The sequence below is a fragment of the Miniopterus schreibersii genome (assembly GCF_964146895.1).
Source record: "Miniopterus schreibersii genome assembly, chromosome: 3".
Taxonomy (NCBI): domain Eukaryota; kingdom Metazoa; phylum Chordata; class Mammalia; order Chiroptera; family Miniopteridae; genus Miniopterus; species Miniopterus schreibersii.
The window spans coordinates 17767278-17789973 of record NC_138103.1 but is presented as its reverse complement, the minus strand read 5'-3'; the positions used below and the strand labels follow the sequence as shown (position 1 = coordinate 17789973).

The window sequence follows — 22696 nt, the reverse complement described above, 5'->3', positions numbered from 1 at the left end:
TCATTAAGCTCCTACTGTGTGCCAGGCAATGTGGGCACTTTATCGCAATGTAAAGATTGCATGCAGGAAGAAATGGAGTGGAGAGGCAGAGAAATCTAAGTCCACACAGCTGCTGAGTGCCTGAGTGGGGGTTGGAACCCAGGAATGTCTGACAGTTGTGTCACTTAACCAAGCACACGAGGAAATTCCAATGCCCGAGCCAGCCCGAGTGAGTGCAGAAAGCCCAAGATGTGGGTGGGCACCTGAACTATGTGGCAGTTTGAGAAAATAGGGAATCATGGCCTTGGAGATGAAGGAAAAAGGAAAAAGGCCCATAATAGTGAGGTCTGAGTTGAGTGGATGCTTCATTTCACTGTCAGAAACCCATTCCTCTCGGGGTCCCGAAGGCAGAGAAATCAAGCAGGACCCTAGATGGGAAATGAGGAAAGACCAATGTGTGCAGCTTACAGCTCATCACCCTGAAAACCAAAACCTTCCAATATAAAGGGAGTTTGAAGTTTGGCTCCTAATGTAGACCTTGTTGGTAAAATATCTGCTTTTGCTCTTCAAGCAACAAATGAAAGATATTTCCAAAATTAAAAAAATAAAAAATAATAAAAAATATAAAGCAGAATACAAAACATAAAATAGAACCTCCAATAATACTTTTCCTGGTCCCTTCCCCAACTCCTGAGAAAAGGAAGAGTGCCTGAGCCCATGCCCAGGAACGTGAGGAGGGCAGATTCCCACAGGGCTGGATGCTCCTCTTGGGCAAAAGCTAGGCTCCCATTGGGGCCTTATAGGGTCTGGCAGGCACTTTGACCAGCAACACAACTCTGAGAATTCACAAAAGAAAGACACCAGGATAAGGGTCATCAAATTCATCCCACCACCCCCTAAGACAATAACCATGCTCTCTGCTCCCCACAGCCTGCCAGGTATGTACGGGTGGGTGCTATACTGTGTCATCTCATTCTAGCCTTTTAAGGACCTGCTTGGTTCTCATTTTACAGACAGGAAACTAAAGCCCAGAGATGTCAGGCAGCCTGCCCAAGGTGACTCAATTAATAATCAGACTCCCAAAGTATATGTTCTTCCAAACACATGCCTTTGCCTTTAACAGATTTAAGGCTTGGGACCCAGGCTTCTACTGAGTGATTTTCTTTACTTTGCTAAATAAACATGCACATTAAAAAGCATTACTAAAAAGGAATTATTATTCTTTCAGGTGCTTCCACAGAATGCCAGGAAGAGTGACTATGGAAGAACAGATTAGGTTTGGAAAGGGGTGACAGCTGACTAAGCTCAAATATAAAGACACCTCCAGTTTGCTTCAATACATGGGGGAGCAAACTCTGGCAAGGAGAGTCCTAGGGGATGAGTCCGATGAGCAGGGCAAAAGGATGGATTCAGAGTCAGACAAACCTTGACTCAACATGGGGTCAGGTGAGTCACATGAATTCCTTGAGGCCAGGCTCAAGCTCTGGAAATGAGGACCCACCACCCAAGATCACGGGGCCACTATGAACATGCAACAACATAGTGACACACTAAGCCCTGGGCCTGGCCCTGGAAAATGCTCCATTCGAGCCCTTGCCCCTGCTTTCCTTGCTGCATTTGCAAGCTGCTGAGTTTAGGCAACAGTTACTCAGGTTAGCAGCCCACCAAGACTGTGGACGTGGCTGTGAAAGTCAGTCATTCTTAAGAGTGCTGAAGCAGTTTAAAGTGGGCACAGCCCATTGGGAAAGCAATCTGGCAATATGTAGAGTCACACACACAAAAATGTTCATACCGTTTGAACCAGAAATTCCACTTCTGGGAACTTATCCTAAAGAAATAAGCCAAAAGAAAGAAAACACTGTGAAGCTGCTCATTACAGTTTAGTTGAAAATAATGTAATACTGCAAGCAACCAAAATGTCCACCAGCAGGAAAAGGCCTAAGTAAATTATGGCAGAAGTCACCAGATACACTTTTATGCACCAGTAAGAAATCAGACTTATTAAAACTGTATTACCACATGACAAACCTCTTGCTCTACAGCGAAAAGAAAAAAGGGTGTGAGGATAAAAGCGAGGTCATGGTATACTCTCCCTGAAACCATGAAAAGATGTGTTTGCAAAGACAGAGAGAAGACACACAAAAATGTCTAAGTGTTGATTGTTTAGGGTGATGAAATCATGGGAAATTCTTTCACTCTACTTTTAAAACTTTATGAGATGCTATTGTATTTTCTTTAATGTGCAATACACATCCAAAGAGTAAAGCAAAATATCCTATTTCCTCAAGGTCATTAGCGATAAACAAAAATTGTTTGTGGTTTTACAAGAGAACAGGGGAACAGAGTGCAGGGACAAAAAAACTTTGTGGAAACAATTTATTTCATAATGGTTTCCAAGATTACTACATAAAGAAGGCTAGTGGCTTACATTCAGATTTTGATATTCACCAAAAAATCTTCTCCTGAGCTCTTTTCCCTAGCATCGAACTTCAATAGATTTAGATCATCAAAGACTCTATTTCTTTTCCACCTAAGATGCTAGAATGCTCCCCCACTGTTTTAGCCAACATTTCCTGAGCGCTTACTACCTGCTAGGCACTGGGCTCATCACCTCACAGTCACTTTCTCTTCTACTTTGGGTAAGAGCTGACAGGCAGGACACACAAGGAAGTTGAGGCTCAGGGAGGTTAAGAAACTTGCTTGAGGTCACATAGCTAGAGCTGGGATTGAGCCTCAGTAGGTCTGACTGACAAGTCTGTGTTCTTTCTTAACTGCTTCTCTCAAATGCCCCCACACAGGGGTAGGTCCAGCCCAAGTCAGAGGTTCTGCTTGCATGCTCTCATCAGATTCCAGTATGTCCAGTGACCCTCATTTCAACATGAATTTCCCTTCTCAGAGTCAGTGGCACTCTTGCTATTTTGGTCTTTTGTATATTATTTGTTCATTGTCTATCCTTATATCTTGCAGTGCCTGGCACCTACAAAATGCTCAACAAAAATGTCAAATGAAAGAATAGTGAAATGTGCAAAATGCATGCGGGAAAACATGACTTTATTGGCAGATGCCTCCTCATGGCTTGCAAGGCCCTGCCACCCTCCTTTCCTGTCCCCTCCCCTCCTCCCTGCCCCTTCACTCACTCTGCTCCAGTTATCCTGCTCCTTGAACACGCTGTACCCTGTCCCATCGGGAACTTTGCACTCACTGATCCCTTTGACTGGAAAGTGCCTCCTTTAGTCTTTACATGGCTGGCTCCTTCCCACCATTCAGTTTCAGTTCAGGCCTCTCGTTGGTAGTAGTGCTCTGTGTCTAAAGTAGTGCTAGCCCACTTTCTTCAAAGCCTTTACTGCAGTGTGATAACAAGCTTGACATTTGCTTACTTGTAAATAAACTACCTCTCTCGATTTCACGTGAGGTCCACAAGGGAGGGACATTTTCCCTGGTCACTTGTGCACCCCCAGTCACAGCATTTGGCATATGAAACCAGTAGTTCTTTGATGAATGTATGAGGGAATATTTTACAAGTTAGCAATGATTTACTAGTCAGGTTGTTTGAACTTCTCTGACAAGTCCCTAAGGAAAATAAAGAGTGGGATTTCTGAAAGCTCAAGCCTCCTAGAGTTATAAAAGTCTAGTTGGTGGAGGAAGAAAAAAAAGGCCTTTGAATCCAAAGGGATGAAATGGAATGTTCTTTGGATACAAGCAAAGAACTTGAAACAAACCACATAAGCCCTCAATTGCTTGCTAAACCATACACTTCCTTAAGCTCAAATTCAAAACACACTGCTGTGTTATGATGTCTGAAATGGGCTGAGGAGCTAAGCTTCTGGAGGATTCCAAATAGCTACCTTGCAAGAGGAACTGGACTAAGGTGAGTGATGGAAATCCCCCTTCAGAAACTGATTCTTCACTGAATTGTACACCTGAAACTAATATAATACTGCATGCCAACTATACTTAGACTAAAAAAAGGAAGAAATTGATTCTTGAAGTCACCAAGGGAAGCTTCTCTTGGGTGGACGGCTTTGCTTGGAGGTGGCCAGCCCTATTTTAATATCAACCTTCTCCCTGGCTCTAAACCCACGGAACCTGGGACGGAAGAGTAGCTTTTATAAACTTGTCAGATAGACAAAGGCTGACCAAGAGACCCCAGGGAAGCCAAGATGTTCCCAGGGGCTCTGTCTGCTTCAGTTAGCAGTTTGGACTGTGCAACCTATCTGGGGCAAGGGTGGTGGGCAACACAGCCCTGGGAACTTGCAGCTAAGTTAGACGTGAAGGAGCAAGAAGCAAACCCCTGCCATCAGGAACTGCCAGTGGCCTTCAGTGTTTCTGCCTCTCACTGAGTCCTCATAACAACTCTGACAAGGTGGGCACATGTTGCTTTCTAGATGAAAAGAGAGGGGCTTAGAAGGGAGCAGAAACCCCAAAGCCCAAGCAACTCTTCCTCTGCCATATGACTTACCCCTGAATTTCTCCTATTCTCTCCTGTGGATCAGGACTATCTGCCCTAAGCCAGCAGGGCATGATGTCAGAAATCTGCTAACAGGGCCAAGAACCTCGCTGGGCTCCAAGGCCCCCAAGCTCTGGTTCCTCCAGCCCCTTCAGACTTATCACTTCCCATGTAGCCTCCCTCACTCTGGCTCTAGCCACAGTACCCTCCTTGGAAGTGCTGGAGTGTGCCACATCCCTCTGGTGCCTGCTCCCCGCCCCTCCCCAGATAGGATTAGGGACCTGATTCCATGTTCCTTTCCTAATGGCCCCAGCCACAAGGATTGATATTGCCTCTTCCCACCTCACCCTCTATACTCTGATTCCTTAAAGCACTGGTGTCCAGTGCTGAGTAGTGCTAATAAATACAATGAAGGTAGCAGTGGGGAACAGTGGGTCAGAGTGGCTCTGGAGGCCACCCCAATTGAACTGAATCTTGGCTCTGCTACTTAATAACTGGGTGACCTTAAGCAAATCACTTGACCTCTTTTTGCCTCAGTTTCTTCCTCTGTAAGATGGGAAGAATAATAATGACAGCCTCCTAGGACAGTTGTAGAATTACGTGAGTAAATTCATATAAAGAACTGTTAACAAAGCCTGACAGACCATGACCCAGAAAGGAGGCAGGATGCAACCCACAGCAGCAGCTCTCAGCATCCACAGCCTTCTGGACCTTCTGGCTCAAGGGACAAGAGGACCTCGGGGAAAGAGTCCTCTCTGGCCTGGGGACACACAGCCCATTCAGGTGGGCAGCTTCACTGTAAGCTTGCTGGGGAGCACCTCTTAGACCAACCCAAAGCTATAAGGGTGAGTGTGCCTGCATCATGAAGGAGTTGCTGACACGACTCATACTTGTCAGAACCAGTACTCTTATAAAAGCTGATGCTAAGAATGCCCAGTGCAAACACTGCCACCCACAAACACAACTGTGTGCCTGCCACAGGGCCTGCATCACTGGCTGGGAGCACAAGGAAGGAAGGCTTCACTGGCTTGGACAGGGCGTGTCCTGTGGTGAGGCCTGTGGGTTTGGTCAGGCAGCAAGGAACGTGGATTGACTTATGGGCCTCACTTCCTCTGCCCCCGTCCCCCAGGTCTCTGTGGCAAAATTGCCAGCTGGGTGGAGGAAGGCCACAGAACCCTCTGGTCTGAGGCAGATCCAGCAGGTCCCTCCTGCTTCTCATAATCCAAAGTTAAACATCTCAGCCGCTCTGGTTACACGCGGATTAACTGAGAGGAAGATGTAGGCTGATAAGAGAGCTGAGTGCAATTAATTCCACTAATTTATCCACTACCCTTCACATCTCAAGGGAATGATTTTCTAGGAAAAGGTTATGGTGCTTTCTAAGAAAGAAAGTGTAATCTTACGAGGGAGATAAAATACCATGAACAGCCCTGCGAGATGCTTCAGGAAAAAACGCTGATAACGGAAGCACACACTCCAGCTGGGTTCTGAGAACTAATCTGCCCTTCACACAGGTCTCTCCCACAGGCTGGCAAGAAGCCCCATTTCATTTGCGTGTGCCTCACCCCAAGATCGCTCAGATACCTTAACATCACACCATCTCTGGGGGTCCTGTCTATCTGGGCTGATTCCACACCAGCCTCACCTGCACTGTGTTATTCTGCTCACTCCCCCACGTCCTTCGCAGACCCCGCCCCCCGGCTTCCTCTCCCAAAGCTCAGGGGGGCCCTGTACCAGCGAAGGCAGCCTGCCTGCAACCCACATCCGGTGCCAGACGCGATGAGATTTCAATCCCTGCTTTAGCAGAGGGCAGCATGCTTTGGGAGGTTACTCCTCTTGGCAGGGTGTGGGAGGTATTGTCTGTCTCCCTACTACCTGCACTTGTGCAGGAAGGTGGACTCTTGACCTGACCAGAGACCCTTTCTTCCCTGCTCTGTGAGTGGTCCTGGCAGACAACTGCCCAGGAGAGGCCAGGTCCAGTGCCCACTCACCCGCCGGGTCCTCTCCACGTCACCACACGGAAGCCGCTTCACAAAGTCAATGCCCGTCAGTGGCGTGCCCGTGGGGGGCAGCAGGATGGAGACGTCCATCATGAGATATTCCACGTTCATGGGCTTCATCTGGAAGACACATCACAGGAGATCTCACTGAAGGGAGAAGGGGACAGGGCAGGTCACACAGGTAAATAAACACATGAACCCTGGACTAAAACTGAAGGGAAGCCTCGAGGCAGCCAGACGTGTGAGAGATGTGCCTGTTTTGTTTTCTAAGGTGCAGATTTTTCCTTCATTTCAAGTGACAGCTCAGACATTCTTGAGAAGCTTTGCTTTCTCATGCTCCTTCCCCTCCGCCCAGCAGGGAGAAGGGTCCTTAGGAAGGAGGCTGGTGCCCTTACAGTGCTCCCTTCAGGGTGGTCTGCCCCGGTGCATGTGCGTGACTGCTGCCTGCCTCTTCTCTTTGTACTTCCAGTTATGAAGAGACAGTCCTAGTGATGGCAGCTTCCGTTTAAGGAGGGCTGACTATGGGGCAGGTGGCGAGCTAAAGGCGTTGCACGTATAATCCTGTTTAATACTCCCAACAACTGCAGAGGGAATGCTTCCCAATCTGCTAATGAGAAAAAAGATTCAGAGAAGCCGAGGAATGGATGTGGGCCCATTCAGCTGGCTGGTGGGAGAAACAATACATAGACCCAGGCTTACCTGGCTCTAGACCTCCTATGATTTCCATCACACAACCAACATTCCCCCTTCCTTCCTTGCCCCTTTAGCTCTTAGCTGGGATAATATAACAAAGCCACTTACTGAGCATCTACTAAGTGCCAGGAACCACAGGGCTCGCCTCCTACTGGATGCTAGATGCTGGTGCTGTCCCATAACATAGAGGGGAATACTGAGCTCAGAGGAAGGGCAGGTGTCCATAGCCGCTGGGCCAGGCAGGGCCAGAGCTATCTCCTCCTTCCGCACCACCTCTATAGGCCTTCTCTGATTACTAAGATCCCTGTAGCATCACACCTCCTCCTAGAACTCTGCTGCATCACTACTGACCATTCAATGTACACATGCTGGACACTGACACTTCATTTATATCTAGCATCAGAGAGGAATGACATTTCACAGAGGTAAACTTTCTATAGAATTCATTTTACTCCTTAAAGCATCACAAGCTTATTTTTTTATCTTTTTTTTAGAATGTGGGCTTCAATCATATCACACGTTTTGTCCCTTCTATAATATAAAACTAACTAAACAGGGAAAAGCTGTGCAGAAACCTAGTGAATGGGCCAGGGAGCCAAGAAGCCATTTAGTGTATTCTGCCTGCCTTTTTCTTTTGGACACTTTAAACACTTAGGCTTATTATAAACTTCCTGAATCACTTCACTCTTTGGTGAGTAATGTCCATGAAGAAGATCATTTATCATCTACTTATTGAGTGCCAACTAAGGGGCAGGTGCGGAGACAAAGAAATAGCATAGAGAAAGCTGCAATCTTCTGAGCCTATCTTTCCCCACAATGCTGTCTGCTGGATGGAGAAACAGAAGGCTTTGGGATAGCACTGCAGATTCAGGGAAGATTCCAGAACATTCTGGAAAAATGGCAAAGAACAAGGTGGCATAATATACAAAGAAGGGCAAGGGATTGGGAGGCGAGCTGCTCTGCCCCTCACTGGCCGGGCACATGTGGGCAACTCACTCAGCCTGACTCTCATTTCCTTATTAGTAAAAGAAGGCAAACGATAGTAGCTACTCCACTGGGCTGACATGGGGATTAGAGATTTAACATGTATAACAGGCTTTTCACACCTGACATGGAAATGTCCTCAATCAAATACTATTCACATCAAAGTGAATCTTTCTGACCTGTCTTATGTGACAGCACAACTCAAGGGGAATAAATGTCATCTGAACTTTCCACAGTGGTGAGGATCACCTTTTCCAGTTTATCTCCCTATCAGTCTCTTTGCATGATCGCTCTCTATCTTTCTCTTTCTTTCTCGGTTGATCAGGGCAAGCTTTGTAGGCACACAGGTGCCTTCTGGCCCCTCACTTACTGTCATGCTCCTGTACTCATCTTCAAACATGTCCAGAAAAATTTCTTCTCCCTAAAAGGAAAGGAAGGGAGGGAAAAGGAGATTATGCATATTTTCCTCCATAAACAACAAAGTATTAAGAACTCCAGTTCACGGCTTCTGGGGCCATCTGTTTCTCATTAGAGAATTCTCGTAAATCACCAGGAAGTAAAATACACACGTGAACACGAACACACGCTCCAACTAAAGTGCAGATATCAAATTGCACCTCTCAACTGTTTTCTCCCTTGTCTAAGCATATGTAGTTAGAGTTATTCTGTCAAGGCAGTTAAAAAACACAGACCAGGAAGAACACCATAGATAATTAAAATATTAAAATAGCTAACATTTCAAGTGTTTAACATCCTTTATTTGTCAAGAATGGCTGAGGAATGGGGAATCCTGGCTAACTTGCCATGTTAAAACTATGAGGCTCCACACCTCTGAAAGGAAGAGTATGATTAAATATGCTTAACACTAAAATTACAGGCTTGTTTGTTTTTGAGCCGTGCCTTTGAGGTTTTGCAGTTCCTGCAGCCCTGAGGACTATCTAGGAGGTCCCTCTCAGAACAGGGTGGTGGGTATGAACTTGGCTCCAAGATTCCTAAACCAGGGGCAGAATCCCAGCCTTACTTCATGGAGACTCCCTTTGTTTCGCTGCAAGGCTGGAATGACAGCCCATGTCTGTGTGGGTCTTTGTGAAGATGAAATGAGTTCACACACATAAAATGCTAAGCACAGAGCCTGCTACTAGGTCAGCACTGGTGTTAGCGCTCATGGTCATTATGATCATTACTGGATAGGACCATAGCTGGGGAGGGGAGGAGAGATTCAGCTGAATGCATAGGGACTATTAGAACTGCCCTGTTTCTCATAAGTCCTGAATCTCTTTCTCTCTCTCTCTGTCTCTGTCTCTCTCACACACATAGTCAGGGTGGGAAAAGCAATACGTCCTTTGTATATTTTTCCAGTTATCAGATCTACAGATAAATTTGAATATTCTTGTGTGGGGTAAGTACCAGGCAATAACCACAGAAACAACAGCCCCTGAAAACCCAAAAGCTTCTGAGATATTACACTTAGGTGTGAACCTGATAGGTATAAAAGAAAGAGAAAACTGGGTTGGGAGAAGGAAGCTACAATTCAAACACAGCAAGTCCTCACTTAACGTTGTAGATAGGTTCTAGGAAACTGACTTTCAGTGAGATCACATAAAATGAAATCAATTTTACTATAGGCCAATTGATATAAACAAGAAGTAAGTTCTTAGAGCATATTTCTGGTCACAGAAACATCACCAAACTTCTAAATAAAGACCCCAAACACTTCTAATATTAAACATTTAAGAAACATTAATAAAAACCAGTCAGATCATTCTTTTCTAACCCGCTTATTCTAGTTCAGGGTCACAGTTGACTGGAGCCTGTCCTGGCAGCTCAGGGTGCAAAGTGGGATCTACCCTGGACAGAATGCCCTTCCATCGCAGGGCCACTCACACCCACTCACACTCACTCACTCAGACGGGGACAATGCAGACATGCCAGTTCACCTCAGGTGCATATTTTTGGGATGTGGGAGAAACTGGAGCCCCCAGAAAACAGCTACACAGACATGGGGAGAACATGCAAACTCCACAGGTGGCCCTGGATGGGAATCGATTTTTCCCTCTCAACATTATAACAAAGTGACATCGAACAACACGTTGAGGACCTGCTCTCCTTTTGTTAATGATAAAGAAAAACCTTTTGGGGAAATGCCTACTAACATGTCTTTCTGCTTTTGCAATCCAACAGCTTTCTGAGGGGAAATACACTGAGCACAGTTACAGTGAAGATTCAAGGATGACTGATGCAACCGTGAGGTCTTTGCCTTCTTCAGGGCTTTGCTAGAGGACACATATCCTCACTCAGAGGCCATGTGTGGTTTGGGATGATCTAAGGGGAGACTGGGATTTCCTCCCCAGTGCAAGGGGCCCACAGTGGAGCCACCCTCGTCTGGGCATGTCTGCTCTATTGCAGCTGCATGGGGTCATATGACCCTGGCGAGGTGGATTTCCAGGTCACATGACCTGGTTTTATCTCAGCAAACACTAACAATAATGGACAGTGGCTTAAAGAGTGTCCTACAAAGAAAAAGACTCCTTGTATATATGTACATAATTCACAGAAGTTGAGAGAGAATACGAAAAATGAAGTGCAGGGGAACATGAAAATAGCAGTCCCGACACTGCCTTCTAAGAGAATCTCCTCATCAGTTAAATTACTGCGGAAACCATCACTAATTAGATCTGGAAAGATCTGAAGTAGAGGCCAAAAAATCAGAAATCTACTAGGCAGTCTGGCATATGGATTAATCCACTTTTGCTGACAACTGACAAGCTTTGCCAAAAAATATGCTATGCCTTAAGATAAGGATTCATTCAAAACCATCACAATGAGATATTTTGAAACTAGTCATCTTGAACCTAAAGACAAATCTACAAATTTTTCAGATACTGAAAAGTCATGGTAGTCCTTAACAAAATCTCACTAAACTTAATGACAAATGTTTGGAAGCCTGTATGAGGTTTCTTAGCACATATGTATGTAAGTAATATACGTGTATATAATTTGTAAGTTCATATGCAATTCAAAAGTAATTTTATATGTATAAGCATACATAATTCATGAACATACAAGTTCATATGTATAATTTAGTCATGTGTATGTATAATTCATAACTGACATACAAATCCATCCATTATCAAATTCATATCGAATTGATAAACAAATTGTCACATACTAGGGGTGAGTCTTCAAAAGTTGTACTGATAAGAGAGCATGGGCAGAAAAGTTGAGAGACCACCGCTCTGGAGATTATGAAATTGAGCATTTTTACTCAGGAACCACAGGTAGAGAAATAGCTGAAGACACATAACCTTTGCGTGTACAGGGCAGACTCTACACTCCTGTTTATACACCACATGCCACATTGCCCTCCCCCATGCTCTGCCAGTTACCTTATAAAAGTGCCGCAGAAGATGGACGCTTTCTTCTCTTGCACCCTGTTAAAAGAGAGGGAAGATGTGAGGAAGGCAGGTGAACTGGGTAAATTACTGAATCTAAAATCTGAATGTAAGACAGATGCTGGGCTAATATCCCTTAACCTACAAGGGAAAGGAGAAGGAGGAGAGAACTCAAAATAAGAAATGAGCAGAGGGTAGGTGATTCGCTATGACACAGAAAGCTGTTCATATACAGTTAAGTGGGGAAAATGGGTTATAAAATATGGTCATGACGACTATGTTTTTATTTTTAAAAATCAGTGTGAATGTATGTGTGTACCTAGAAAGACACACCAAAGTATCAATTGTAGTTGTTACTTCTGACAACTATACTTCCTAAATTTTCTAAAATAAACATGGAAAATAAGGGGGAAACAACATAAGCTACTTAAAACAATAAATGTAGATATTAGCACAATAAACTATAAATAAATAAATGTGTGTGCATGTTTGCAGATGTATAAAACTTTTGTAATACAAAAAGAAGGATTTCTAAATCCTGGAGCCAAATAATCATAACAGAAACTACAATTCACATCAAGCCAATCTCAGAGGAAAGGGAGTTCTTTGGGAACAAGCAGGTTGCCGGGGGGCATCAGGGTTACTGGGCCCGCTTCTTCTTGCTGGTGCTGTGGACACCATGAACCAAGGCCCCCTTTACCTCTCCCAGGTGGCAGTGGCTCGCAGGTACTGGGAGTGGACCTTACCTCCAGACAGGCCAGGTGCACATCCTTTATGATGCAGCCCGTGCTGGTCATGACTTGCTGCTTTAGGAGCAGGCAGCTCAGCTCCAGGGTCGTCAACCGGATCTTCCCATCTACAGAGCACACCAGGGTCAGCCTTGCACACCCAGGGCTACATGCCCTTAATCATAGCTTCTTGCCTTCCAGCTTTGAGGTTAACAGGTCAGCTGCTCAGCTGACTGCTCAAGGCCTCTGACATCCAGTGGGGATGACCCTTGCCGACCCTTTTCCCAAGCAATTAAAATTAAATGTTCCCAGTAAAACTGCCTAGAACTAATTATTCCTTTAGTCTCTTCATCAGGAGAGGGGATGCAGGAAAAAGAAGGCACCTAATTATCACTGAAGGTCTAGAAAGTGGCTGTCTGTGCTTGCTTTGCTTGTCCAGCATTCCTTCCCCTTCTTCATGAATGAGCACCTCCACTTTTCTTTGGAGAACCACCAGCCCCACGATTGAACAAGTGATTTGGGTGGAGCTGGTCCTCCTACCCCCATCCTAGGGGTGGGCACATCACCCAGGCTGGTCAGGGTGCCCTATTCCCCTGGTCATAGTGATCATGTAGGGGATGGGCAAGGGAGCCAGTCAGAGCTAGTAAGGCTCAATTCTACAACTTGCTGGAATCACTGGGCTGTGGAGAGGACAGGAACAGTGATGGGCCCTGAGTGGCATAAGCATTATAATCCACAATAGCCGCCAGTGTTTTCAATCTTTTGTAAAGTGTTCTGCAAATTGAGCCCCAAGCCTCTCTTCCCACCAGATTACCCAATGTGTCTCTCCTACAGCAAATCTAAGGCCCCCACAGAGAAAGAGATGGCTGAAGCTGCTGGCAGTTATCTTACCAACACAGAAGCAGCACAATCCAAAGACAGTCTTGAAAACATTGTTTAAGCCCTTGGATCCAGCTGTGCCTGAAGTCAGTGCCCAACACACTTGAAGTTATACAAGCCAACGGTTTTGTTTGTTTTTGTCTGTATTGTTTCAGTCAGTCTGAGCTGGGTTTCTATCAACTGTCACCAAGTTCTGAGTGAAAGGGCTTGCTATCTCCTACTGTGAGCAAGGTGCAGGCTAGATACTCTGCAAACATTCCCTCAAGGGGTCTCTATAAAAACCCACTGCAATGGGTGCTCTAAGGACTAAGGCTTAGAAGAGTGACTTGTTCAAAGTCTCACCTTGGCCAGTGGTGGACTCCAAGTGCTCTGAATGTCAAAACCCACAGTTGGTGATGTTCTTAGAAGCATCTATGACTATCTGACTGAAGGGGAACCTGCTCTTATGCAAACTCCCCCCTGGGTTTTTAAGCTCATTTCTGGGGAGAGGTCTCAGTGTGGAAGGGCCAGGAGAAGGGAAAGTTTCCAGGCCCCATACCTGAGGTCTTAGAAACAGCAGGGACCATAAGGGCCACTAGGAAAAACTCAAGGCAGATACACCACCACGTACATCCCTGCCTGTCCTCTGATGCCTCATGTGTCAGGAGGGAACTGTCTGCTCAAAAATGAACAGTCTACATGCAAGCAGAAACAGGCCTTCCTAAGCAAGATACAAGCCTAGGGGCCGTGTGAAAAAAAGCTGGTTAGTCTTGGCTCAGTCATTATCCCTGCCACGGCCCCACCTGGCTCAGAACTAACCCCACTTCGGTGCTGCTGCCCTGCCCCAGGGGCCCCCACCACCTGCCCTCCTCTGAGTTCAGCAGTTTCTCTGGAGCCCAGCCTCACTCCTGCCTGCCCCCTCACTGAGCCACACTGCTGGCCAGGTCAGGAACACCCCTTCTGCTGCCTCCAGGGAAATGGAATGTGATTTTCCATCAAGACCCTTCTCCCTTTGCAAGCTCCTGCTAAGGAGCCGACTTCCTCCCACTGGGCTTATGAGGGAAATAGAGGGAGCAGCGAGCTCCTTAGTCATCAGTGCAACTTCCAGACTGTCCCTCTCAGTTGCCCAACCTCTTCTCTTCAGAAATATGGGCTGTTCTATACACCAGCCCTCAAGGGGCCTGCTGTCTCTCCACACCCTGGAGGTTCCTCTCCCAACATCCAGGCCACAGTCCACCTTCCTGCACCACAGAGCCACGTCTGTTCACAAAGCTCCTGCCAACTACCCTCTTGGCCATCATCCTCAGGGACATGCTCTGCCTTCGTGACTGAACTTCTCAGCAGAACTGACCCTGCCAAGTGCCCCTTGGTCCTGAGCCATACACATCTTTTTTGCCACCCAAGACACCCCCCTCCCACTCTTCTTCCAGTGTGGGGCCTGGCTCAAGCTCCTGTGCTTGCTCCCCCTCTATGTCACCTCCAGATATGTGTAGTGGCCCAGAGCTCGGTCGTACACTGGCCTCTCTTCCCTCCTGTGGCTCTAAAAACCATGCACATGTCCATGAGCCACACAGTGTTAGTTCTGGCCCGCCCCCTGAGGTCCAGATTCCATCTCCACATGGAGTCCCAGACTGCTAGGCCTTCACAGACCCCGAGCTGTGGCTCCTAAAGGACAGGAGCCCTGTCTATTGTGCACTTCCAGTGCCCCCATCACTCACACACAGTGGCTGGCATGCAGGAAGAGCTCAATTAACACTTGCTGAGTTTACTGATCCCCGGTTGAGACCCTTGAGGCCACACACTTGGCTCTCCAAGACCCTACGCTCACTCCCCTCCCCGGCAAGTAGTGTGCTTTTGGCCACTACTTGGAGCCACTCCCCTTTATTTCTGAAGTCCTTGTCTGCGATCACAACCCCCGCCCCTGCTGTTTTCCTGAGCCTGACCTGGGCCCATTCCCTGGATTGCTCCTGATGGCTTAGCTTAGCAGTTCTCTCAGATGGGCCACATCTCAGTCAGGCCCCTTCTTGTGCATGCACTCCAACCTGTCAGCCTCTCTCCCTTGCAATCAGGGTTTCCCAACCTTGGCACTGTTGACATCTTGGGTCAGATAATCCTTTGTTGTGGGGCTGTCCTGTGCATTGTGGAATGTTTAGCAGCATCCCTGGCCTCTACCTACTACATGCCAGTAGCACCACTTTCCCAAGTTGTGACAACCAAAACTGTCTCCCGATATTGCCAAATGTTCCTTGGGAGGCGAGGTTGTCCCAGTTAAAAATCACTGAGCTAGATCATTCTGCCTGCTATTCCTAGCCCTTGCTGTGTCAGTAGATCAGTGTTGGCTAAAATCCAGAACTAGGCTGACAAGGCCAGACACTGGGCACGTCTTGTATTAGCAAAAGCATGCAACCCAAATCTTCATTCCCACTCACTCACACTCGCAGCCTAGTTCAAGTTCAAATGTGACCTTGGGCTACCATAGGATGAGGGCTGCAGACATTGGTAAAACTGGCAAAAGAAAGATTGGGTATGAAAGGAGGAGACAGGGTCTGGGACAAACACCATCGTGGGAAAGAGAGAGCAGTGACCCAGGTATGAAGACATGGCAGGATAGGGTATCGGTGGCCCAGGGTATGGGCGTGCATGGCAGAGGGAGATTTGCCTAGATCACCAGAAGGGCCAGGTGTGGGGACCTGGTCCTTCTAACTCCACTGCCCCTGTGAACAGCCAAGACACCCCAGGTACCTGGCTGGGCAGCGCTGTTCATGATCCTGATGAGTCTTTCGGCCAGGAGGTGGTTGTAGATGGTCTTCTCAGTCGCATTGGGCCCTGGGAGCTGGATTCGCTCCAGTTTTTCAGGATCCATGCCTGGAATGGAGAAAGGGACAAGCTGTAAGTAAGTGGAGCCACTTTATCGAGAGCCCTCTGTATCCTGAAAGGACCCTTAGAGCAGGGCTTCCCCAACCTTGGCCATCCACCAAGGTAGGTTCTCGTGATTTCTGCCATGACTGGGTGCTGTCTATACTAGAACTCGCCTTAGAGTTTTCTGTAAATGGAACTTAAGGTAAATATATTAAAATATACATTTTCTATCAGTATATGTAGATAGGAAATCAGTATTGCTGCAGTATTGAGAGTAACTGTAACAAAAGAAAATGAAAAAGTTTTTACATTTTAGCCAAAGACTGCGGAGGTCTACCCCATCTGTGTTAAACAGGGCACTTGGCGGGTACTTAAAAGGTGTTGAAGACATGCCAGCTCCAATGACACACTCCTGGACGAAATCAGAGGGAATGGAAACGAAATGGGAAAGGGAGTAACTTTCGCACAGTGTGTTTCATTGCCAGTTCGTGCCAGGTCTGGGTGCCACACCTTAGGAGACACAAGTCACAATGGGGGTGGGAGGCACACATGGACCTAGAGAAACAGAGACCAGACAGAAAGGAAATGACAGTTATACCCAACAATCATACCTCAAGCTCTTAACATCAAATTCAAAGAGCTGGGCCTAGCACTCAACACATGCACAGGTGGCAGCAGGTGCCACGCTGGGCCAGGGGGTGGCACTGCAGAAAGAGACTAGGCTAAACCTTGTTACAGAAAGGTACAAACACCATGAAATCCATGGGGTGGCTCTGTCTTTAAGAGGCAAAGGAATCCCGCTTCCTCCAGTGTAAACTGACAGCTTAGAAAAGACAGAAGACAGGCCTGGGAGAGGTGGGGGGAGGGAAGCATGCAGAGTCTACTGTGAACAGAGTGGCATTTCCCCTAAAGCAGACCTGAAAGCTGGGGTGACAGGAAGCCCTGTGAGGGCTACTTTAACAGGCCACATGTGGGATGAGAGGCGTTCCAAATCCTATCCTCTCATCTAACAAAGCTCTGGAAAATAGGCTTGCAGAAACAAACATTTCTCCTAGTCCAAGCTTGGAGAGCTGAACAGATTGTTTGTGCTCGAAGCACGTCTTTTCCTGTTATTCTACAAAAGGGGGGAAGGTGGCACTTCTGGGAACTCTTGAAATACGGCCCCTTGAGTACTAGCTGACGCTTCATTTAGAACCTTGACAAAATAGTGGAGGATAGCATTGAAGAGCGGATTGTCTGGATTCTAAGCGACGCCCCCCACATTGACGTAAGAAACCATAACAATATATCTTGTTTTATTGAATTCCTTCCAGCTCCGAACCAGAGGCTAAGTCATGCCAAGGAGATGACACGGGTGAGGGACGGCTGGAGGGCCTGAGTTGGGTAGTTCTCTCTCACGCCCCACCACCATAGCTTCTGTCAAAAAATTTGATTGCAATGAAAATTTAATTTGTGGATTCTCTATCCCATTTTGATGTGAAATGTCTAACTCTGAAGCATTCTGGTTTATTAAATGGCAAGAATGTTAACTAAATCTTTTTGGCATTTGTTTTTTTCCAGAGATGTCAACACCGTCATCTCTGGAAAAAAATGTCTATCTTTTCATTTCTGGCCCTTTTGGGAACTGTCAGTCAGTGGTTCTGGGGAAAAAACCCAGTTCTTTTGTCTGCCCAGTGCATCACCCAACTTTATTACCCAACCATCTATCATCCTTCTTCAAAGACGCCCAGCTGCTGGCTCCCTCAGGATTGTGGTGGTAGCCAGCAGAAGCAGGGAGAGAGAGACAGACTCAGACCAGGGCTTGAATTTCTATGGTAAGCTCCATTTTGTCTCTTCCTATTACTGCCCCTAATCTCTTAGAACTTGTCAAAAATGACAAAAATCTGTGGCACAATCTTCTCTCGACAGGAAGAAAAACACTCCAAGATTATTCTGACCTTCCTCAACTGGTAGCTATGTTCTCTGTGAAGGGGGCAGAGGACCCCAGGGGACTAAAAATCTTCTAGAACTTCACAGGGCCAGATTCCAGTATAACTGCTTCCTTAGTGAGGAAATTAAGGACCAGAGATGTTATATCACATCCCCAAGGTCACAGAGCTAGTTAGAGGCACAGTTATGACAAGGTTGAAATTACAAAGATAGACAGGATCCAGATGAGGAGGAGGTGGTACTACCTGCAGGGTGAGCCACCACCTCCAAAGCCTCACAGTGCCCTTGGGCTCAGTCTCCCTCAGGGTACCTTCCACACTGTGGTCAGGTGGAGGTGGAGAGAGCAGGGTGCAGAGTGCAGAGTAATTTTTTTTGAGGAATTCTCCTTGAGCTGCACAGATGGCCAGAACTTGTCAGGCCTAGGAGGGACTGCAGGACCGTGGCAGAGCTTGGGGAGGGCGGGGTGAAGCTTTGGGAGGAAGTGATGAGGCAGATGTTGAAGGGTGGGGAGGGACAGGCAAGTCGTGGATGCCAGGATCCCTAGAGGGAAGATAGAGGAGGTGACATGATCTGGTTGTGCTCTCTTTGCTGACTTTGAAGGGTCTCCATTCCCCCAGCTACTCAAGGTAATCTCCACGCTCTGGCACTTTCCTCCCCACAGACTTGGTAATGTAACACATTCTATGTGAGGTGGATTTTACCAGCAGCCATGGGGAAACAGAAAGCAGGATTGATTTCATACACCATTTGGCAAAGTTATGTCTTAAAAAACCCCTTCGAACATCTCCATTCTTTCCCCAAAGTTCCTCCTGGGCCAGGTTCCTCATTTCTTTCTCTTCTCCCTCTCTCTCCACCATGGCCTCTAAAACCCCCTCTGTTACTCTGAATTATCCTACCCTGGCAATTGGCTTTCAAGGCCTGTGCAGCAATTCAAAAGCTCCACACATTTTTCTGGGTCCAAACAAAATGACAGCTGACAGTTGTGAATGAACAAGGTCAATGTCACATATGACAAAGATATGCATATGAAAGGGAAAATGGCTCATATGTGCACGGGTGCACACACACAGGCACGCGCACACACACACACAAACACTGGTGTTCAGTCACTGAAAGGCAGGTTTTGTTGCAAACTTGAGTTTCTTTGCTAGCCATTTCCCTCTGACTGAAATAAACACTGTGGGGAATATATTGTCCTATTTGCTCCAACCCTTAAGTGCCGAGTGACAGACAAATTCCAAAGAAACCCAGATGCACTTTCCATGGCCTGGGAAGACACTCTAGCAAGTTCAGACTTCCAGCAGACCACATGCTTCCTTGCTCCCTTCCTGCCTGCTCTGCCGAATGAGTCAGAACAGGTCTCCCCTTTCCTCTGCTTCCACCCAACAACCCCAGGGCTGGGGGTGGAACTCCCAACTAACTAATCCAAAGAATCCAAAAAGAAGGGAAGGGTGGAACTCCGAGATGTTAGTAACCAGTTACTAAGCTTCCCCCTCTAAATTCTGATTTCTGGATTCTTCCTCCTTAGCAGTAGCCCCCAGCAAAGGGTGGAAAAGAAAGACCCAGACCAAAGTTACATAAGAAGTAGACAATCAAACCTGGATAAAGAGACAATAATGCTAGGTAAATAATGGTCAAAATAATTTTCCCTTTTGACCAGGCAAGGTCTCCTTGGCTACAGTCACGCAAGCCTTGCCAGCTCTGGAAAACTATAGACCAACTATTTTGAAAACTAACCAGATGTTGGGCCGATTTCCAATGTACTTCCAGTTCTGATTATGTGTCAGTCGAGATCCAAAATGTTGTTTTGCCAGCTCTCTGCATGGCGAAAGCCTCCCTTTATCCTATTACCTTTCAACCTTTCCCATACCTCTCATCTATGTTCCAGTAACTTCTCGGCAAAACAAAACAAGCCCAATTCCTTTTGGGTAAACAATAATAAATGGAGGGGCAGGAGTAAAAGGGTGGAAGGTGAAGTGGGGAGAACTTTTAAGAATACAAACGTTACAAACCTCCCCTCTCCCTGGGCCAGGGCTCTGCAGACCTGACAAAAGAGAGAAGACTGCATTTTCTATTACAGATATGAACCAGAATTCATTATGTGGCCCAATTGAATCACAACGAGCGCCTTCCTCCAACCGGTCAACCCTTTCCACTGAGGGATATTCATTTCGGTACAGCATCTAATCTATTATGATTTACTGGAAGGCCTGAGCTAACATTTGGTTTTTATTAACGTTGCTTTTATGTTAAAATTGTCTTATGATGAAAAATCTATCAGAAAGAGACCATTTCATTAGGGGGCCTGCTTGGAGGGTATGGATCTGGAAAAGAGAGGCTGAAAGTTAAGTGCAGCTAACTGCCTGCTGCCCAATCAAAAGTCCAACCAACCACCACCACTACCACCAACACCACTACCACCAAACCCCTCACCACCACCAAATGCAGACCCTGTGCCCACAGGCCAGGACTAGAGCATAAACTAGGTGGTAACTCCCCTACTAGGCAATTTGCCCCCAGGCACCTGGGCCTCAGAATATCCAACATGAACTTTCCAGCTTCCTCTCCAAACTGCTCCATGTCCCATGCTCAGTGGTTCTAGAAATGGCACCACCAGCCACACAGTGGCAGGAGTCAGGGATCTGGGCATCAGACAGACTTCTTTCTTCCTTGGTGCCCCCTCCCATGCAAATCAAGCAGAACTCCCCCTCCCCCAGTCCTGCTCCTCTCCTTGTCTTCCCATCTTAGTAAATGGCCCCACATAGTTGCTCAAGTGTCCCTTTTATTCAATCCCCACATCCAATCCATCAGCTTGTCTGGCTCTTGCTCCAAAATATATCATAAAACCTCCCATTTTCCCCCATCTCTACAGCCAACATGGTAATTCAATCCATATTAGCCCAGGCCTGGACCACTGCAATAGTTTCCTAACAAGCCTTCCAGCCTTCCCTCTTGCAACTCACTCTCCGACCCCAATTAATCTACTTTGCATCCAGCAGCGAGGGTTCTTTCAAAAATTTCCATCATGCCATTCTTCTAATTAAAAATCCTGTAGGGGTTTCCCACTGAGCTCAGAATAAAATCTAAATTCCTTTTCATAGCCTTCATTGCCCTTTACAATCTGGTCCTGGCCCCCTGGTCAGCCTCACGTCAGCCTGCTTTCTGATCCTCAAACCTGTAGGCTCTTTGCACATGCTGTTAAAACACTCTTACCCTAGATCTTTGCACTCTTCGGGCCTCAGCTCAGATGGTCCCTCCTCCTAGCAGTGTTCCCTGACCGCCCTAGCTAGTAACCCTGCACCATCAGCACTGGTTTACTCTTTATCACTGCACAATCACAATTTAGTTTCTTGTTCACTTAAATAAGACTCATCAAACTTGGTCTAGTGTTCACAACAGTGTCTAGCATATAGTAAGTGTTCAGCAAATATCTGTCAAACGATGAGAAAGCCTTTCAGTTTCACCTCAACACTGCCCACACCTGTCCACATCTCCGTCCTCTGGCTGAACTACCCTGAGCCCATCCTGAGGGATGCAGAGAGGATCAGATCAGTTCCTGGCTGAACCATCCTTTAGCAGCCCCCACCCAGCTGGCAGTAGTTAACAGATGCTGCCCATCCCACCCTATTCCCCATAGAATGGCTCCAGCCAGCCATCTCTCAGAGCACCTGCTCACCATGGGCATGTTGCCCACCTGTCTGATGATGCATCATCACAGGCTCTTATGCCCCTTTTTGCTCTGTCCTTTGCCAGTTATCCTTTCAACCTTCTGGCCACTCTTTCCCAGCCCCCTAAACCTTCGGCCCAAGTACCTTTGGGAAGTGTTCCCTGACTCTCATGGGCCTGGAACATGTCCTCCACCAGATACTTCAGCCTCCACTATGATGCAGTCTCCTTATAAGTCTTTTGTACCAGACCGTTGCTTTCTTGGGCAAGGGCCTCAGACGGCCTGGAGTTTATAGCCCCCATACTGAGCATACTGCCTGGGGTGCAGTTGGGGCCCACATGTGTTCATTGAATAACTACATGAATGAATTCATCATGCACTACTTGACTATATGGTTGTTTGGAACCAAAGGAAATTTCAGAGAAAACAGATGGTCACCTTCAAAAGAAAGCAAACCCATGTAAGCCACGTAGATTACACAACACTTTCCTTGAACAACCTTCAGAGCTTCTCACCGCATCAGAATACAATCTGAGCTCCTTATCTGCCATGATTTGCTTCTGCTCATCTGTCACGCTACCTTCCCCTCCCACCACTCTCACCATGCTCCCTCCAAACAGTCACACTTGCCTCCATGATAATATTTGTTTGGTTCACCACTGTATTTTCAATACTAATCACAATGCCTGGCATCTAATAAGGGCCTCAAAAATATTTGTTAGAAGGGTGAATGAATAAATAAATGAATAGTGTTAGCAGGAAACAAAAGATAGAATTAAATGTCCTCAAAAATACAGTCCCACTCTTCTAAAAAAAAAAAAAGTCTTCATTGATTTCAGAGAGAGGAAGAAAGAGAGGTAGAAATATCAATGATGAGAGAGTCATTGATCGGCTGCCTCCTGCACACCCCCTACCAGGGATTAAGCCCGTAACCCGGGCATGTGTCCCAACCAGGAAACGAACCTTGATCTCCTGGACCATAGATTGATGCTCAACTGCTGAGCCACACTGGCCAGACAGTCCCACTCTTTTAAGAAGAGATCCCCAAGAAAGAAAGGTAGGTTCCCCAGGTAGGACCTTGGGAGGGTTGCCTCTCTGGGCCACAGCATTGAACAAAGGAATACTGCAGCGTTTGTGTACAAACCACGACTTCTCCCCTT

General features: G+C 46.7%; 1 protein-coding gene across 9 annotated transcripts in view; it reads right to left on the bottom strand.

Moving 5' to 3' along the window:
- CLEC16A (C-type lectin domain containing 16A) overlaps nucleotides 1–22696 on the bottom strand; it is a 199126-nt gene that overhangs the window by 105084 nt on the left and 71346 nt on the right. For 6 of the 9 annotated variants that reach the window (XM_081131420.1, XM_081131422.1, XM_081131423.1 and 3 more), the window contains 6 exons: nucleotides 15824–15946; nucleotides 12242–12351; nucleotides 11490–11534; nucleotides 8474–8524; nucleotides 6418–6546; nucleotides 1772–1807 (listed from right to left, as the gene is read on the bottom strand). In XM_081131420.1, the coding sequence (XP_080987546.1) occupies nucleotides 1772–1807; nucleotides 6418–6546; nucleotides 8474–8524; nucleotides 11490–11534; nucleotides 12242–12351; nucleotides 15824–15946 (494 nt within the window). The remainder of the gene's footprint in view (nucleotides 1–1771; nucleotides 1808–6417; nucleotides 6547–8473; nucleotides 8525–11489; nucleotides 11535–12241; nucleotides 12352–15823; nucleotides 15947–22696) is intronic. The other 3 variants (XM_081131421.1, XM_081131426.1, XM_081131424.1) reach the window with 1 other exon arrangement.